The sequence below is a fragment of the Zeus faber genome (assembly GCF_960531495.2).
Source record: "Zeus faber genome assembly, chromosome: 8".
Lineage (NCBI taxonomy): Eukaryota > Metazoa > Chordata > Actinopteri > Zeiformes > Zeidae > Zeus > Zeus faber.
Genome location: NC_137195.1, coordinates 12,859,544 through 12,875,895, shown reverse-complemented (window position 1 = coordinate 12,875,895; position 16,352 = coordinate 12,859,544). Strand labels below are relative to the sequence as shown.

The 16,352-nt window shown below is 46.6% G+C and overlaps 2 protein-coding genes across 3 annotated transcripts in view; both read left to right on the top strand.

Moving 5' to 3' along the window:
* Positions 1–14,499, top strand: part of shc1 (SHC (Src homology 2 domain containing) transforming protein 1) — a gene marked incomplete at its 5' end in the record, with an annotated part of 22,014 nt that extends 7,515 nt beyond the window's left edge. Inside the window, 12 exons of one of the 2 annotated variants that reach the window (XM_080004998.1) lie at positions 3,945–4,109; positions 4,329–4,399; positions 4,845–4,908; positions 6,465–6,584; positions 7,465–7,518; positions 7,858–7,909; positions 8,076–8,202; positions 8,315–8,462; positions 8,811–8,868; positions 9,555–9,674; positions 9,798–10,048; positions 10,440–14,499. In XM_080004998.1, coding sequence (XP_079861124.1) covers positions 3,948–4,109; positions 4,329–4,399; positions 4,845–4,908; positions 6,465–6,584; positions 7,465–7,518; positions 7,858–7,909; positions 8,076–8,202; positions 8,315–8,462; positions 8,811–8,868; positions 9,555–9,674; positions 9,798–10,048; positions 10,440–10,568 — 1,356 coding nt within the window. In that variant the 3' untranslated portion in view covers positions 10,569–14,499. Of the gene's footprint in view, positions 1–3,524; positions 4,110–4,328; positions 4,400–4,844; positions 4,909–6,464; positions 6,585–7,464; positions 7,519–7,857; positions 7,910–8,075; positions 8,203–8,314; positions 8,463–8,810; positions 8,869–9,554; positions 9,675–9,797; positions 10,049–10,439 lie in introns of those variants that run through there. The other variant, XM_080004997.1, reaches the window with a different exon arrangement.
* Positions 14,500–15,200: 701 nt separating this feature from the next.
* lenep (lens epithelial protein) lies at positions 15,201–15,395 on the top strand (the record flags this gene model as incomplete). Its single annotated transcript, XM_080005026.1, has 1 exon — positions 15,201–15,395. The coding sequence occupies one exon, from the start codon at positions 15,201–15,203 to the stop codon at positions 15,393–15,395; it is 195 nt and encodes a 64-aa protein (XP_079861152.1).
* Positions 15,396–16,352: the final 957 nt, after the last annotated feature.

Genomic DNA, 16,352 nt, shown 5'->3' with positions numbered 1-16,352 from the left:
TCTTATGTGGAGCCCGTGACGTGGCCCGCCGCCGCTGTGATTTGATGAAGCAGTTATCTCTTTGTCTGGAGATTTCTGGCGTTGTCAGGACTTCTTAGTGTACGTATCCTCCGCAGACACCTCTTTTAATGTATGTTGCCATAGCAACGGGCGGTAGTGGCAGACAGAGCAAGATGTGAAGTTTTGTTTTTTTTTGTTCTTTTTTTCTGTCTCCTGTTTAAAAGAAAATGGTGCTTTTTATTCAGGTATCTGAACGAGCAGATAACAAGCAGCAGTCTCGACCGGTGCATTTAGCTGCATGTGATCTGTGAGTTGTCCACGTGCGTCGGTACTTTGGACACAATTTATTGGCAACCAGCGCCTTTTGTTAGACAAAAGTGTTGTGACTATATGAAGCAGATTGCCTTCACGTCACTCGGATCGTCCACTTGGTGCTGCTGTTCAGGCTTGAGCTCACTGATTCAAAATGATTTATAACCTTTGTCACGATCTGGAATTATTTTATCTGTGTAGATTTCTCCTAGGCCGTGGGTCATTTTTTTCAGCACTTATCTGAATTACACTGTGTTCTATTTCGTGCACTCGATCTGTCTTTGAGTAGAGGCAGGTTCTGGTTGTTCAGTGTTTCAACACAGAGCACGCCTCCGCTCCGGTGGTGGAGGTTTAATCATTTGCCTTTTGTAAGTGCTTATTATCTCTTTGGACACTAAAGATCTCTCCATGTAGATGTGTAACCGACTTGGGTGTTTGTTCTTCTACATGTATTTTGATCGTGCAATAGCTGGTGACTTTCCTCGCCATACTTCTTTACAGATATCTGGAGGCGGTCCAAGCCCACTCCAGTCCGCCTGGCGCTGTGTGAGTCTGACTGGGTCCTTCTTGGTGCTACTTGGCAAGGACCAGATGGATGACTAGCTAGTCTCAGTCAATATTCACTCTGTGGTGCTAGACGGGTGTAGGCGACTGTTCCTTTTCTCATGTTCCCAGCACCCACAGCAAGCTGGTGCTCTTTATTGCAAAAAAAAAAAAAAAAAAGCTTAAAAAACACACCAAAAAAACGAACCATTTTTTCTGATTCACTGAAAACTTGTTACTGGTTATAGCAGCCCTGTGTCAGCAGGCCAGGTGTGCGTTAACATTTCTTCCCTCTGATGGACTAAAGTTCGGGAGAGAGTCAACATGAGAAGTAGTTCTACAACGCTGAGGCGTGGGCCAGCTGCTGTAGTTAAGGCGTTGCCTTGCCCTCTACTGACGGCTACCGTATGATGAACTGTTTTGCCAATGGGATTCTATGTTGCGAGAGACTGTTAATGTGAAGAGACTGTTGTTTGCCTTTCCGGTTGAACTATACATAGTGGAAGATGTTATTCGTTTGTTTACACAGTAGTTTTTAGTGGCGAGGTGAGCTGTTTTGTTAAGTCCTGCCTTAGACGAGGAAGAAATTGGATACTGAATACTACATAGTACTGGGCTTTGCCATATCATATTGGACTATGCTAATGCATTTTCCTCAGGTAATTCAGTATAATCCTGGCTTATTACTTTCAAAAAGACGTTCAAATTGATAAGGGTACATGGCAGTATATGGTTTGGCCTAGCACGAGATTGTCTTTTTAATCAAGCATTTTTGGCTTGATGATTGAGTTCAACTTCAGCTTCAATGATCCTTTAGCACCATTCAGGGAACCCTGGGTTGGAAGGTCAAACTGGACCAATCAGGGCTCATTACCGTCATAACAAGCCGACTGTTAGTCGCCATCAGCCAATGACCTACATTCTGTAGTGTTACATCACCACCATGCTACCGCAGTGTGAGTCTCAGACGCACACTGCTGTTTCAGACAACATCTCAGACTCCACCTCTACTTATCTAATGGTGCTCTAGAAAAGAATATCTTCTAACTAAGGTGGCTGTTTGTAAAGAAAAAAAAAAAAATCCTGAACTAGGACAGTCTCACATCTTTTAGCCATATCAGGAACTTCAGTCAGGGACAGTCTCAACTCTTTCCTACCCAGTTTTAACTCGAAACCTGTGTTTTTCAATTCATTTCCAGTGCCATCTTTTGATTGGTGACCATGGCTACGCTGTAGTCGTAGACGGTGCTGAAAGTGAGACAGGGAGAAGGGACTCGTTATTAGCAGACGGGGACTGTTGAACAAGACAGCCTGGAGAACGGGAGAGCAGACGAGGGAGGGGGAGAGGGGGCGCGAGAGATCGTCTGGAAGAGGAGAGAGGAAGTGGTGGCGCGGGAGAGGGCAGAGGCGCTGGAGAGACAGAGGTTGGCCGAGTACATTGTGTGGAGGAAGAGGGAAGACTTCCAGGAGAAGACGGAGAGAGGTGACAGAGAAAAGGGGGAGAAGGTTGCGGGCGAGGGCAAGGGGGCTGCGGCAGAAGTCATCTGGAGGAAGAGGGAGGACGAGGGGGAGGCAGAGAAGGAGAGAGCGAGAGCTATTCAGAGAGGGCACGGAACCGTTTGGAGGAAGAGGGAGAGGGAGTGAAAGAGGAACTGGATGAAAGGATAGAAAATTGAACAAGCTGAGAAACAGTATACGTCAAAGGAAGTGTTTGACCAGTACCCGTGCGGACCTCCTCTCTCCGTCTTTTTGTGGCGCCGGGCCTCGTTCCGCAGGTGTTGGCTGGAATATCGACCGGTTGGAGCCGTGTCTTGTCTGTATTGTGCATGTGTTGCTGCTGTGTTTGTACCGCGCTCCAACTCCAACTGATATCCTAGTTGGCAGCTAATAGTGTCAGGAAGAACTGCCAGGGGGAGCTGCTAGACGTGCACGCATAAGACAAACACACACACACACACACACACACACACACACACACACACACACACACACACACACACACACACACACAAAACGATTTATACTCGCGCAAACCCATACAATATGCACAGGAGAGTGTTCCTCAATGTAGTAACACACACTTCTGAGTTCAGTTCGTTAGGTAAATTGAGAGACAATCACTGGTGTTGATTCTCCATGGTGCCTGTGACAGCTGGATGACCGGCTCTCACTGAGGGACTGTTACTCACAAGATCAGTTTTTACATTATGGCAAGAAATAAAACTTTTACTTTACCGCTCAATACTTTTCAGAGAACCGTGGAAGACATATCCTCATACTCAGTCCTAAGGAACACAATAGACATGCAGTTATGCAGATTGAAAGAGCTAACAACAACAACAACAACAACAACAACATGATCTACACTGGTGCAACAAAGGCCAACCTCGCTATCTGCATCCTGGCTTTAGCTGTGACACCCCATTGCTCAACTGCACTCTTTTCTATTGTTCTTTTATTGTGGATAAAGTTGTTTCCAAAGCACTTGGCCGCAAAGCAGTAAGGAGGAGGACAGACCACGGCACAGATGGACATACCACCGCTACCGAGGCAGGCGGACAGTTGGTCGTGCATATAGGGGGAACTTTAAAACTGAGACAAAGATACTTTTAATACTAGTGCCTGTGCAGACGCGCACAGCTTTGAGAAAGTCACACTTCGTATTCATCATGGAGCTCGTCCGAAAAACCAAGTACACCCACTTTCGAAGTGAGTCGCTGAGCTCAAACGACGAGACCACCTCATATCCCTCGTCTCTCCCTCCTTCCCCTGCCACCCCCCTCACTCCTTCCCCCGGCTTGCCCTCCTCGCTCTCCTCCTCCTCTCTCACCCCCATCTTGCCCCCTTCGTCGCCTCGCCGGGCAGAAAACAGCCCCACTACGCTGTGCTCCTTCTTCCCAAGGATGGGAGCTCTTCGCCTGGGAGTGTCTGCCACTCTGCTCCCGGGACTCAGGACCTCCAGCAGGCCGGCGCTGGCCCCTGTTGACTCCTCTGGGGACGAGCGGAGCAGTTCCACCTCCTCCCCTCCCCCTCAGCACCAAGCTCGCCTTCTAATCGCTCCTTCTCCTCCACCCCGTCCGCCATTGCAGGACATGAACCGGCTTGGAGGGGCGTCCAGGAGGGCGCGGGTGGAAGGAGGGCAGCTGGGAGGAGACGAGTGGACTCGCCATGGCTCCTTTGTCAACAAGCCCACCCGCGGCTGGCTGCACTCCGACAATGTGGTCAGCACCACCGGGGTTTCCTACAGCGTGCGGGTAAGAACGGGGCTTGCTTTTACCGGGCATAGACAAGCAAACGGTGTCATACGACTAAAAATAGATCTGATCTAGGTGTTTTCATACGCAGTCACTTGCATATCTGTTTGTCAAAACGTGGAATAAGTCTTTCTGTGAAGTATTGTGTTCCATCTGTTGGGTGACATTGTGATATAGGAAATGTCTGTCATTAATGTCGCCTTCCTGTTTCCTGCTCAGTACATGGGCTGTGTGGAAGTGCTGCAGTCGATGCGAGCCCTGGACTTCAACACCAGAACTCAGGTCACCAGGTGAGATAGTACAATATTTGTTTTGCTCTTTGTGTTCCGCTGTGCTTTGCGAGATGGCGAAATAATGAGGCAAAGTTAGCAAAGTGATTGGCAACAACGATTTATATTACTCCCGCTGGTGTTTTCTTGTCTCTGCTTTCCTCTGCATGTTCTCTAGATTTTCTTATGCTTTTCATTTCAGTGCCTGTATGAGTGTATACATGCCGGCTCCTTTCTCTGCTCCCCAAATTAGAATATGCTGGAATCCTGGTGGTTTCCTTCTGGTTTCCGTCCTCATGTTTGTCTCTGTGGCAAAGACGAGCACAGTTGCCAGGGATGATAAATTCTATCGCTTGCTGCCAGACCTCATTTAGGCGGCACTGCTGTGACTCCAGGAAGCCATGAGCGTTGCACAGCTATAGAGAGGCAGTTTTAACCCGTGCACACTGTCGTCCCGTGTTTTCAGAGAGGCTATCTCCGTGGTGTGCGAGGCAGTGCCAGGAGCCAAAGGAGCCCAGCGCCGAAGAAAGGTACACACTAACACAAACCCTTACAGGGCATTATTTATTTATACAGCTTAAGTGGGCGGCAGTGGGAACAGTTCTCTGCTTAAGAGCTAGATATAGCTTGAACGTCCACTCTGTGGTCAGCGGGCGACTCGGACACACTCGCATTCACACACACCCACACACGTGCACGCACACACACACAGAACTGGATTTAGGCTGATTGTATACTCCTGTGGTTAGTGGTTGACTTGCAGGTAATTACCAATCACTCTGCGCTCTCTCTTTCTCCTCCCTCTCGTCACAAGGGAGACTGGAGATGCGTTGTGGATGTTTTTGTGGAGCCGGTGTCGGATGAGCCCCGGCCAGACAGGCCCCCTTAGATTTACACGTAGAGCTTCAAGTCTGCTGTTTAAGGGTATTGTGTGTACAGCCTTCTTGTAAAACTTAAAACATCCACCCAAACAGTCCATAAAACAGGTGGCTAAATCCAGCAGCCTCTCCACATAACAGGGTTTGGCCCTGGAATGTAGACACGGTGGACAAAACATAGTCACAGGATGCAGACGAGACAAGTCTGGTCCTTTTCGATTTAACAGGACCCTGAGTGTTTCTGCGTCCTATCTCGATGCTGCTTTTATTATTATGTTATATGTACTGTAGTTTTTATATTTCTTAATTCAAATCCACCGAAGCTGCTACATCCCGTGGTAGCCTTGAGAAGACGACAAGATGGCGGACACAATAGCACTGACACATGCGATGTGATGCTCTCAGCCAAATCTTGTGAATGGTCTTCTCACAGTTGGCCTGGCCAGTGTCAGGTTTTCCCTTGCAGCTGTTCTCCCACACACACACGCACACACGCACACACGCGCACACACACGCGCACACACACACACACACACACACACACACACACACACACACACACACACACACACACACACACACACACCGGCATTTCCATCCAAACCAGTAGGCGTGTGCTCTCACAAACACACATAGATAGATATAGATAGATAGATAGATAGATAGATCGATAGATAGATAGATATTGATATGAGACACGGCAGAGATGTTGCAAACACACCAGTTTATTGTTGAGAGTGGCAAGATGTAACCAGTCAGGAGCAGATGGATACATGTCATGACAGGCACATGGCTCTCCCCATTTGTGTGGGGATGGGTGATTTACTTGTTGCTCATTGATTGCTCTAATGAGCAACAGGCGTACAGCCACCCTGATCCCGGGCCCGATTTCTTAGACCCAAGACAGGTGTGTGTGTGTGTGTGTGTGTGTGTGTGTGTGTGTGTGTGTGTGTGTGTGTGTGTGTGTGTGTGTCGGTGTCGGTGTATATATGTGTGTGTGTGTGTCGGTGTGTGTGTGTCGGTGTAAATGTATGTGTGTGTGTGTGTGTGTGTGTGTGTGTGTGTGTGTGTGTATATATATATATATATATATATATATATATATATATATATATATATAAAATAAAGTATAGATAGTATATCATCTGTTGTTTGTTGTTTGTGTACATGTCTTATGTATTGTTGTGTCGTGCCTTCCCTCTCCACAGCCCTCATCACGCTGCCTGTCGTCCATCTTGGGGAAGAGCAACCTGCAGTTTGCTGGCATGACAATCAACCTCACCGTCTCCACGAGCAGCCTCAACCTGCTGGCCTCGGACTGCAAACAGGTGACGCTGTGAACAACTTAATGAGACATACATCTTCTTAACTGAAATGTATTCAGTTTGTTGGCCTTTATTTCCTTCAGTAGTCATTATCTAATGGTTATCAAAAATGTCAAAGCTGGGATAATGACCTTGGGTTTGTTGTTCTTACAATAATGATGCCATTAAAACCCATGAAAATGATTTGTATTGAATCCATATGCTGTGTAATAAGAGAAGATAAATGATTTGATATATCAGAGGAATTTGCAGCCGATCAATGTTAAACCTCTTACAGAGGAGTCCACGTGGAAAAAACGAAGAACTGTTTCAACTTTGTTTATTTCACTTACGATGGGCTGTGCGCAAATTACACTTAACCGTCGTACTTGTTCCCATGGTGCCATGGGGCAGGATATGATCCTGCTAGACCTCTTATGAGTTAATGGCTACTCAATGATGCCTCTTTCTGAGGGGAGTGCATACGCATTAACACACACACTTCACAGAGAAACAAACGCCACATACTCCCAGTCGTGGCCGGAGCCTCAGACAGGCAGCGCTCTGTGCATGGTGTTGGTGTGATCTAACATGGGTCATTATTGCTGACTGTAACTGTTTAAAACGCTGTACCATTTTTTTACCGATGACGACGGTTTTAGATATGCGGCAGTCAGGTGGGGTTATATCTTATCACAAAAAAAAAAAATGCACACAACATTGATTATCATCAAAGGTGAATACGGAAGTGGAGGAAAAGTCTCATTACTGAACTTTTCTCCTTCCACTTTTCTGTCTTTCCGTCCTCACTGCCTTCATCTCATATCCATCCATCCACTCCATTTGCTCTCTCTCTCTCTCTTTCTTTCTCTCCCTCTCGCTCTTTCCTTATTTTTCTCTGCAGATAATCGCAAATCATCACATGCAGTCCATTTCCTTCGCCTCTGGAGGAGACCCAGTGAGTCACTCAACCCTCTCTCTCTGCTCCGCTGTCCTTTCTCTCCATCTTCTTCCCACGTCAGCCCTTCTCTCCTTAGTCCGCGTGCACATCTTTCCTTCCTGTCGGCCCGGCAGCGGCGGTTCCACCCGTTGAGGATTTTTCTCATCGCCCTCTCTTAACTCATATTGTTTTCGTATCTCCTGTGACTAAAATGCTTGGCGCTTTGTCTTTCCCCCCCTTTCTTCCTCTTCTTCTTCTTCCCCCCTTTTTTTTTTAATCTGAAACCTGCCCTTTCACATTTTCCTCCCATTGCTCTCCTTCCCCTCCTCCCTCAATGTCTTCCCCTGTCTCCCCCAGGACACGGCAGAGTACGTAGCGTATGTGGCCAAAGACCCCGTCAACCAGAGAGGTGAGCGGCAAAAGCACAGTCATGCCAGAAAGATACCGTTTCTATTTTAACCGCCATGTGATATCGCATTAGATGACATAGTAGGTAGATGACCAAACATCCAATGTAAGAATTTCCATTTAAAGTCAGTTGATTAATTAGGATGTATTTCCCCCCCGTCCTGCAGCTTGTCATATCCTGGAGTGCTCGGAGGGTCTCGCCCAGGAAGTCATCAGTACCATCGGCCAGGCCTTTGAACTGCGCTTCAAACAGTACCTGAAGAACCCCCCGAAACTGGTCACACCCCACGACAGGTACATGTTTGCCTGTACTGGTACCACCACAGTAGAAGGTGGCAAGATGTATGTAAGAAATTGGCTCTATGTATTGTGTTTATATATTTCTGTATATATATATATCCGACAGAATGGCTCCGTTCGATGGCTCCGCCTGGGAGGAAGAGGATGATGAAGCTGCTCCTCCTCCCGATGTGCCGTACTACAACAACTTTCCTGGCAAACAGCCTCCGCCCGGCGGACTGGTCGACATGAGGACGCGTCCTGGGGCGACACTGGTACGCGCGCACGTCCGCGCGATATTCTCTTAATGTGAAGCATTGCAGGTTGAAATTGGGGTAATGTTATTCCCAATTTAGACTCGGAATCTTCTAAATGCAATTACGAAGCAGCTGTGACCATCTGCGTAGGAAAGTCCACAGTGACCTATCCCATCTCACTGAGTCACCTTTTACTGGAACACACTGCGAAATTGTGTGTGTGTGTGTGTGTGTGTGTGTGTGTGTGTGTGTGTGTGTGTGTGTGTGTGTGTGTGTGTGTGTGTGTGTGTGTGTGTGTGTGTGTGTGTGTGTGTGTGTGTGTGTGAGAGAGATGATTGATGTTTTTTTTATCTCCCTGTGTTCCAGCCCTATGGACAGCCAGGACAGAATGATATACACAAGCAGGCTCTTCCTCCCCTACCAGGTACAGCACCCGGATTTCTAGTTCCGTCCAGCTCCTTTTTTTATTATTATTATTGTTTTTTTTAAGCTTTTTAGCTTTTTGTTTCTGGGCTTTTATTATTATACTTATTATAAAAAGCCTTTCATGTGTTTGTCTTTATGTGTAAAGCACTTTGAATTGGTCTCGCGTTTGAACTATGCTTGCCGTGCCTCTTTTCAGTCTCTCTATCTGGTTCTTACACTCATAACACTGCTCTGAAAATTCACTTTGATTTGGGTTCATCTTTTACTACATTTACAGAATTGATGGATAACATCATTCTCTCCCTCTTTCTGTCTCTTTATCTCTGTTAATTACCAATGACTATTGATTATTGTTTTCAACGTCAGGTCTTTCCTTCTTAAGTCGCCACGTCCCCGCTTGCCCTTTTCTTTCTCTTATAGCAATGATGGGCACGTGTGGTTAGTGCAGCATCTGCAGAAACACCACAGCATGTTTTTTTTGCAGCAGACCACAGCACTGTTAGATTGTCAAGCAAGGTTCCTTAAGCAAGCAGTGTCTGAAACTATAAGAAACCCACAATTACAAGCCTCATTCTCTTCTTCTTTATTCTTCACTGGTCACTTGCCTTTATTGGTTGAAGTGCCATTTATTAATGATTGCTTATGAGAGTAACACGCCTCTGTATTTTTTTTTATTTTGTTCAGTTGGTGCCAAAGAAGGGGGACGCGAGCTCTTCGACGATCCGTCGTACGTAAATGTGGATAAGCCACGCCCACTGCCGGCCGCCGCCAATGGAAACACACACAGGGATGTGTTCGACATGAGTGAGTGCCGTACCTGCGAGTGGCTATGTATAAAAGCTTCAGGGTGGGAATTGTCCCCTGTTAAAATAAACAACTAAAAACACAACCCTTTTCTCTCTCTTTTTTTTTTTTTTTTTTTTGAAGAGCCGTTTGACGACGCTCTGGGTGTCTCCGGGGGCGTCTGTCCGGTGTCGGCAGCGCCCCCTCTGGTTGAGCAGCTGCAGTGCGAGGCCTGGTTCCACGGCAGCCTGAGCAGAAAGCAAGCTGAGCGGCTGCTGACGCGGGACGGGGACTTCCTGGTGCGGGAGTCCGGGACCACGCACGGACAATACGTCCTGACGGGACAGCAAGGGGGGCAGCCCAAACACCTGCTGCTGGTCGACCCCGAGGGAGTGGTGAGTCAGAGTCTGTGTGTCTGTATGCAGGGGTGGGGGTGGTCATTTGTTTGTTTAATTTGTTGAAATGTACAGTCCACAATGGTTGCATATGTGAATTAAAACCGATTCATTTTGGTTTTGTATTTCGTTGAATTTGGTCAACCTATCTGCAAGAATTGGGCATCCGTATTAAAAAATACAGAGACCATTATTGAAAATATCACAGCACAATGTAATACTGTTAATACAGCACAAACAATTTTTGATCGCAATTTTTGATTGATACATTGATGAAACAAATACATTCTGAAATGTATTGATGTTTATTTGTGTATTTATTTATTTTTAGCTTTTAATTTTTCCTGTATGTCGGGGCCCGTTCTCACAACACCCTCTGTCCGTCCGTCAGGTCCGCACAAAAGATCATCGTTTTGAGAGCGTGAGTCACCTGATCAGCTACCACATGGACAACAGACTCCCCATCGTATCTGCGGGCAGCGAGGTGTGTCTGCAGCAGCCGGTGGAGCGCAGGGCCTGACCTCAACTGCACATACACACACACACACACACACACACACACACTGACATGCACAGCCAAACAAACAACAAACACACACTCGCAAACACACATTTAAAGAAAATCAAAAGGCTACACTCCGTCCCCCAAAATGATGCACAATTGTTCGGCAATTTCTAAAGATGGAGGCATACTTAAAAAAGAGGTGGAAGTTTCTGACCAAAAAGACGTGTTCAGAACAAGATAAGAAGAAATTGCTGCGGCGATCTCGGCGTTCTCGCCGCAAGTCCCCGAGGCAAACGTTGTCCTTTGTCTTTTTCTCGCTCTGAGAGCTCCCTCCCCCCATCGCCATCGTTCCTAACGCCGTTGCGTCGCGGCGGGGGATGGACCTCAACCTCCCTTTCCGGGTCAGTCTCCTCCTTTTCCGTGTCAACAAGCTTGTTTTCTCCCCGGAACCGCGTTTTCAATATGTTGTCAATAAATGACAAAAGTCATTTTGAGGTGACGATGAATTTGATTTCACTATTTTTTTCATCTTTATGTAAGGCAAAGCCTCTGCCACTGATTCTTTGACCACCACCATTGTTGTTTTGTTGTGCTTTTTTTCTGTTTCCGGCAACTGGCTCTAGAAATAGCTGCCGCGGAATCTCCACCCCCTAGCGGGATGGAATGGCATACAAAGAAGTTAGTTCTTATTGAGGATTCTGCTGACGGTGTTCTGGGACATGTTCTTTTGTTCTCACGTCTTTTTTTTTTTTTTTTTTTTTAAGTCCGCCTCCACCTCAACACACTTTCAAAAGTGCAGCTCCGCATTGCGAGCGACACTAGATGCCCACACATCTGTACGTTCAGCCACAAAGGAAATACACCATCGAATGCAATACCAAAACAAGAAAACAAGACTCGCATTTACTCTGCAAAATAACTCGCTTACAGCTGTCACCACACGTTCCCGTCTCTCTCTCTCTCTCGACATTGGAGGCCGTGAACCCTCACCTCTGGTTCCCCCATCTGATTCTAAAACCCATCGACTGTCGAGAAGCGCTGCTGCAATTTCTTAACAACCTACTGTGAACCTGGGACCAGCCCCCGCTGCAGATCAGAACACAAAGGCCGTTATTTGCAGTTCATTTTTTTTTTATTTTGTTTTTTGTATGAATGCTCAACACCAAAATTCTGAAATCATAAGACAGCATTTGTAAATACATGGAATCGCGCCAGAAATATTGCGGGATGTTTCAAAGACTGTCAGCGAAGGCGATCACACAGCTCCTATTTGATCTTTAATGGATTAAAGCGGACGCATTGCGTTTGGGGAGGGTGGGGGATTTTCCTCTTCGCACTGTTGCTGAAAACATGAACTCGGTGCTGCAGAGACTCAATCAGGCTCAGACTTTAGCTCCGTGCGGCGCTGGAGGCACGATGCATTGCAACATCCCACCGAAATGACCGAAATCCCAATCGGCCCGGTGGTTATGCATTAATACGCTTTCTTCCACTCTCTAATCAGGGCCGCCCCAAACACCCAATTGAAGGACTATGCAGGTGTAATTTTGACTTCTCGCTCTCACCGGAGATAGTGTCGGTCTCGAACAAACTTTGTGTTAACATGGTTCCGCACGGGACGAGCTTCAGCGCGACCCGAGTGAAGCGAGCGCTCTTATGTGGAAAAAGCTGCCAATCTCTCCCAAAGCGGAAGAGATTTGACATCGATGTGCAAATTGAAACGGCTTGCAGTACAGCGATGCAGCGATTATTATTATTATTATTATTTTTTCTGCCAAAGTAGGAGTACGCAGATTTCACAAGAGTGAACCGGCTACACCTGGCGACTTGCAGGTCTCACTTTTCTTCTTTTTTTTTTTTTTTGGTCTTTTTTAAAGCTGAGACATAAATCTTGCATCGCAGAGGTCAAAATTACACCTTAACGACTTCTGAACATTGACCCCTAGAATGATACCTGGCATTGTCAAGGAGGACGGCCTGTATGCAAAAAGGGGACAGCTATGCCAATGACCTGTGAAGCAGGAGTTTAAAGCACCTGCTGCAGCAAGGTAGAGTTCAGGATCATCACAGAACTTGCAATTTGTCGCTCTGCCCGCGCCACCTTTCTCATCACGCCAAAGAACACGAATTTGCTAACAGGTGGAGGAAGCCATGGAAACGATGTGTAACAACGAATGCCAACTGTGTGTTTGTTTATCTGTGTTGTGTACTTACATTCGGGCAGAGTGTTTTTAGGCAGACAGAAAAGGAGCGTTAAAAAAAAAAAAAAAAGGGGGTGGGGTCATTTTAGAGGTAATGAACCCCCTGGCGACCTGAACCCCACGCCGTCAAAAATGACTCGAGCTAAACGTAATGATGTCATAGCAACCCACCTTCCACATTGAGAGAAAAAAAAGTAGACAAGATAATTTTGACGTATTGCTTCTCGATGGTTGTTGCGTTCGCTGTGTGTTGCGTTGACAATCCGCGGCCGTATCTCTTTACGACGCCATTTGACGGTGAAACGACTTTGAGTCTCCTTTCCTTCTGACGTGGGGCGTCTTGGTCTGAGCAAATTATTTCCCTCTGCAGATGTGATTCCTAGTTTAGAAATGTGTAGTGTATCAATGAGGTGGTTTATCACCAGAGGGACAATTGCCTTCTTCCAAAACCTTAACGGTGGGAGGGGGGCATTGGAACATTTGTAAATAATGTGTTTTTTTTCGGTGCATTACTGATATCAATCAAATGTTAAGCCAGAATTACGGGGTGAGATGTAAAGACTTTTTTTTCTCTTTTTTTCCTCTCCTCTCTATTCTATTGTTTTTTATATATATTTTTATTCGTGCCTTGTTTCTTCAATGCAGTCATGTCACTTCAATGCAGTCACCTTATGTACTTAATTCTAATGTAGCCAACTGCGTTAGATCTTAAACAAGCCTCTCAGTTAAACAAAGACTCTCAACAGGACACTCCCAGGCAGCCCGCCCAAACACAGTGATGGCAATCTCTTCTGATGCACATTCTTACATCCTTGCTTGTTTTCACTGTTACTTGATGTCACATTTTGGGGGAGATTCACGAGCCCCCTTTAAAAAAAACTAGAAAAACAACAAAAAAAAATCCATCTTGATTGGTCACCCCCATGTTGGCTCCAGATTCTGCTTTTTAAAGGTGTATTCACAGTGACCGGAGCTCTTATAGCCAGTTGTATATGAGATTAACACCAAACCTGGAATCTGGCCTCCAACCGTCGAGTGGAATCCTATAGACACACGCACACTCCTACTAAAGGGACGGCTCAGTCTCTGAGACACGTTCAGGCGTGGGTATGTCATGTAGGTCCGAGAGGTAGAAATAAAAAAATAAATAAAAAATAGCTTAAAGCTTTGATGTTGTGTTTGTGTGCGTGTGTGTTTGTGTATGTGAGACAGTGAGAGCGAGGCTGTGTGTGTGTGTGTGTGTGTGTGTGTGTGTGTGTGTGTGTGTGTGTGTGTGTGTGTGTGTGTGTGTGTGTGTGTGTGTGTGTGTGTGTGTGTGTGCGCGCACTTGTGTGGTTGGCGTCTGATTCACGCCAACCACACAAGAGCACGGAAGGAACCAACTATCTCTCTGCATCATCAGCGAATTGGTCTTGCGTTCTCGTCGCTCCTCACAGTTGCCTTTGTTGCATGAAAATACTTTTTAAATTTCTATGTAGTTGTGGTGATATCGTGTGTGTGATGTTGTTCTACCTTTTTATTCATTTGTGTTTTTTGGAAGCCAAAGGTTACTTTTCATTAGCCTGCACAAAATTTGACTTCACCTTCACTTGTTCTTACTTTGTTTGCTGTTGTGTTTCTTTTTTTTTTTGTTTTGTTTTGGGTTGTTTTTTTTTTTAACTTTTTTTTCTGGGAAAACATGTCTGTTTACACCTGTATCTGAAAACCTAGATTGCATATATAAATACATATATGATTTATCTTCATCGGTGTGTTTGCCTTTTGATGTGTCCTATGCATTTCACTCGTGATTACGTGACTAACCAATCTGAACCACCACAATCTGTGTGGATTTATCTATTCATTCATAAAAATGCTCAAACTACTAGAATGTAAGTGAACAATCTCTTTTTGCTGTCGGACAAAGGGATGGATGGAGGTGAGGGAGTCAGAGGGAGAGAGAGAGAGAGAGATAGAGATGTGGATAGCCGCAGGCTGTGGTGAGGCTTAATTCAGAACTGCTGGAACCGTCCGGTTTGTGCCGAGGTGAAGCTTGTATAGTTGGGGGGGTGGGGTGGGGTGGGGTGGGGGCGGCTGATTCCAAAAGCAAAGCGCCGGAGAATAGAGGGGGAACAGTAAACGTAAACAAGGCCCTCATCAGTGAGCGAGGTATTTTTTTTGAGAGAGAGAGTTTTTCAAAGCAGGGAAGAGTGGAGAAACGTCAAAATGTGAATGTAGGCGGTCCACCGTGCGTATAGAAGGTCAAGGGGAAGCGAGCGGCGGCAGCAGCCCCGGGCAGACCGCCGACCGAACCCCGTCCTGGTCATTGTTCATCGACTTTCAAGTCCCACGTCGCCCCTGGTTTGCCGCCGCCTCCTCCTCCTCCTCCTCTGCCGCCCGCTCGTTCACCACGATCATCATCGCCTCCTGGGTTTTCTCCCTCCCTCCCTCCATTGCGCTCGGAGCCATGCACCCACAGCGTCCTCTCCCCCAGGCCATGCCCTCCTCCTCCCTGGGGCAAAACCTGCGCGACATGGCCATGGGCCTTGGACGGGGCAAGAACTTCCTGGGGGGAAACATCACCTACGGGTTCATCCAGTCTGTGAAGGAGTGTCTTTACTTTCTGCTCTGCTGCTGGTGCATCAAGGAGATATTAGACTGAAGAGAACCAGGAGCTTAGATCCAATGATTCCCCCCGCCCCCTTTTTACTCCATTGCTTATTTTATTGTACGTTTCCTATCCAGGATGATATGCTTCAGTTTCACCAGGCACGGTGGAGGATTTGGCCCAACCAATGGCACCGGTGAGTAAACGGCGGCTGGCGATTGAAGAAAACAGTGACAACGGCTCGGAAGTGGTCGAAAAAGAAGGCGAATGAGTGTGATTGTATGGATTACCGCGCTTGATACGTAATCTCCCTCTCCCTGTCGCTGCTCTGGGGTTTCCCTGGAAACAGCTGTTCTGCATGTTGTGTTTTCAGGTGCCGCGGTGGAGGTCGAGTGTGGGAGGCGTGGTTCTGAGTTTCCTGTGTGAAACCCAGTTCCTCTGAGACCCGCGTGGATTCAAACACTCGCTCCTTAGCGATGCCGACGGGGGGGAAAAAGAACGCAGTGATGTGGTGTCGTTACAAAATAAAATTTAAAAAAAAGAAACATCTGAAGAACATTGCAGAGTCTGAAATGGTGTTTATTTGATTCATTTGATTCATGTTGAGAGGAGTGTGGACTTTAGGAATCAGAGTAAAAAAATAAAAAAAAATAAAAAAGAGAGAGAGGCTAAACTTGTATTTCGGAAATACCCAGGTGGAAGACACTTGAGCGAGGCGAGCGTCTAACTAACACGTTTGATTCAAAATAGACGTGCAAACATTTCCTGTTCAATTATAGTTTGGGTTTGTCACCGCTGGATGTCACATCTATAATATCGGCACGTCATCGGGCGGCTAACAGCCAAATTCTAGTTATAAGAAATGAGACAATGTACTTTACATGTACCCTATGCCGGTGACTCTGGTGTGACTTTTTCGCACGAAGGACCCTCAATCCGATACACGTTTGAGACCCTTGACCGCCCCCGCCAACCTGACCTTTGACCCCCCCCCCCAACCAGAGAGGATTT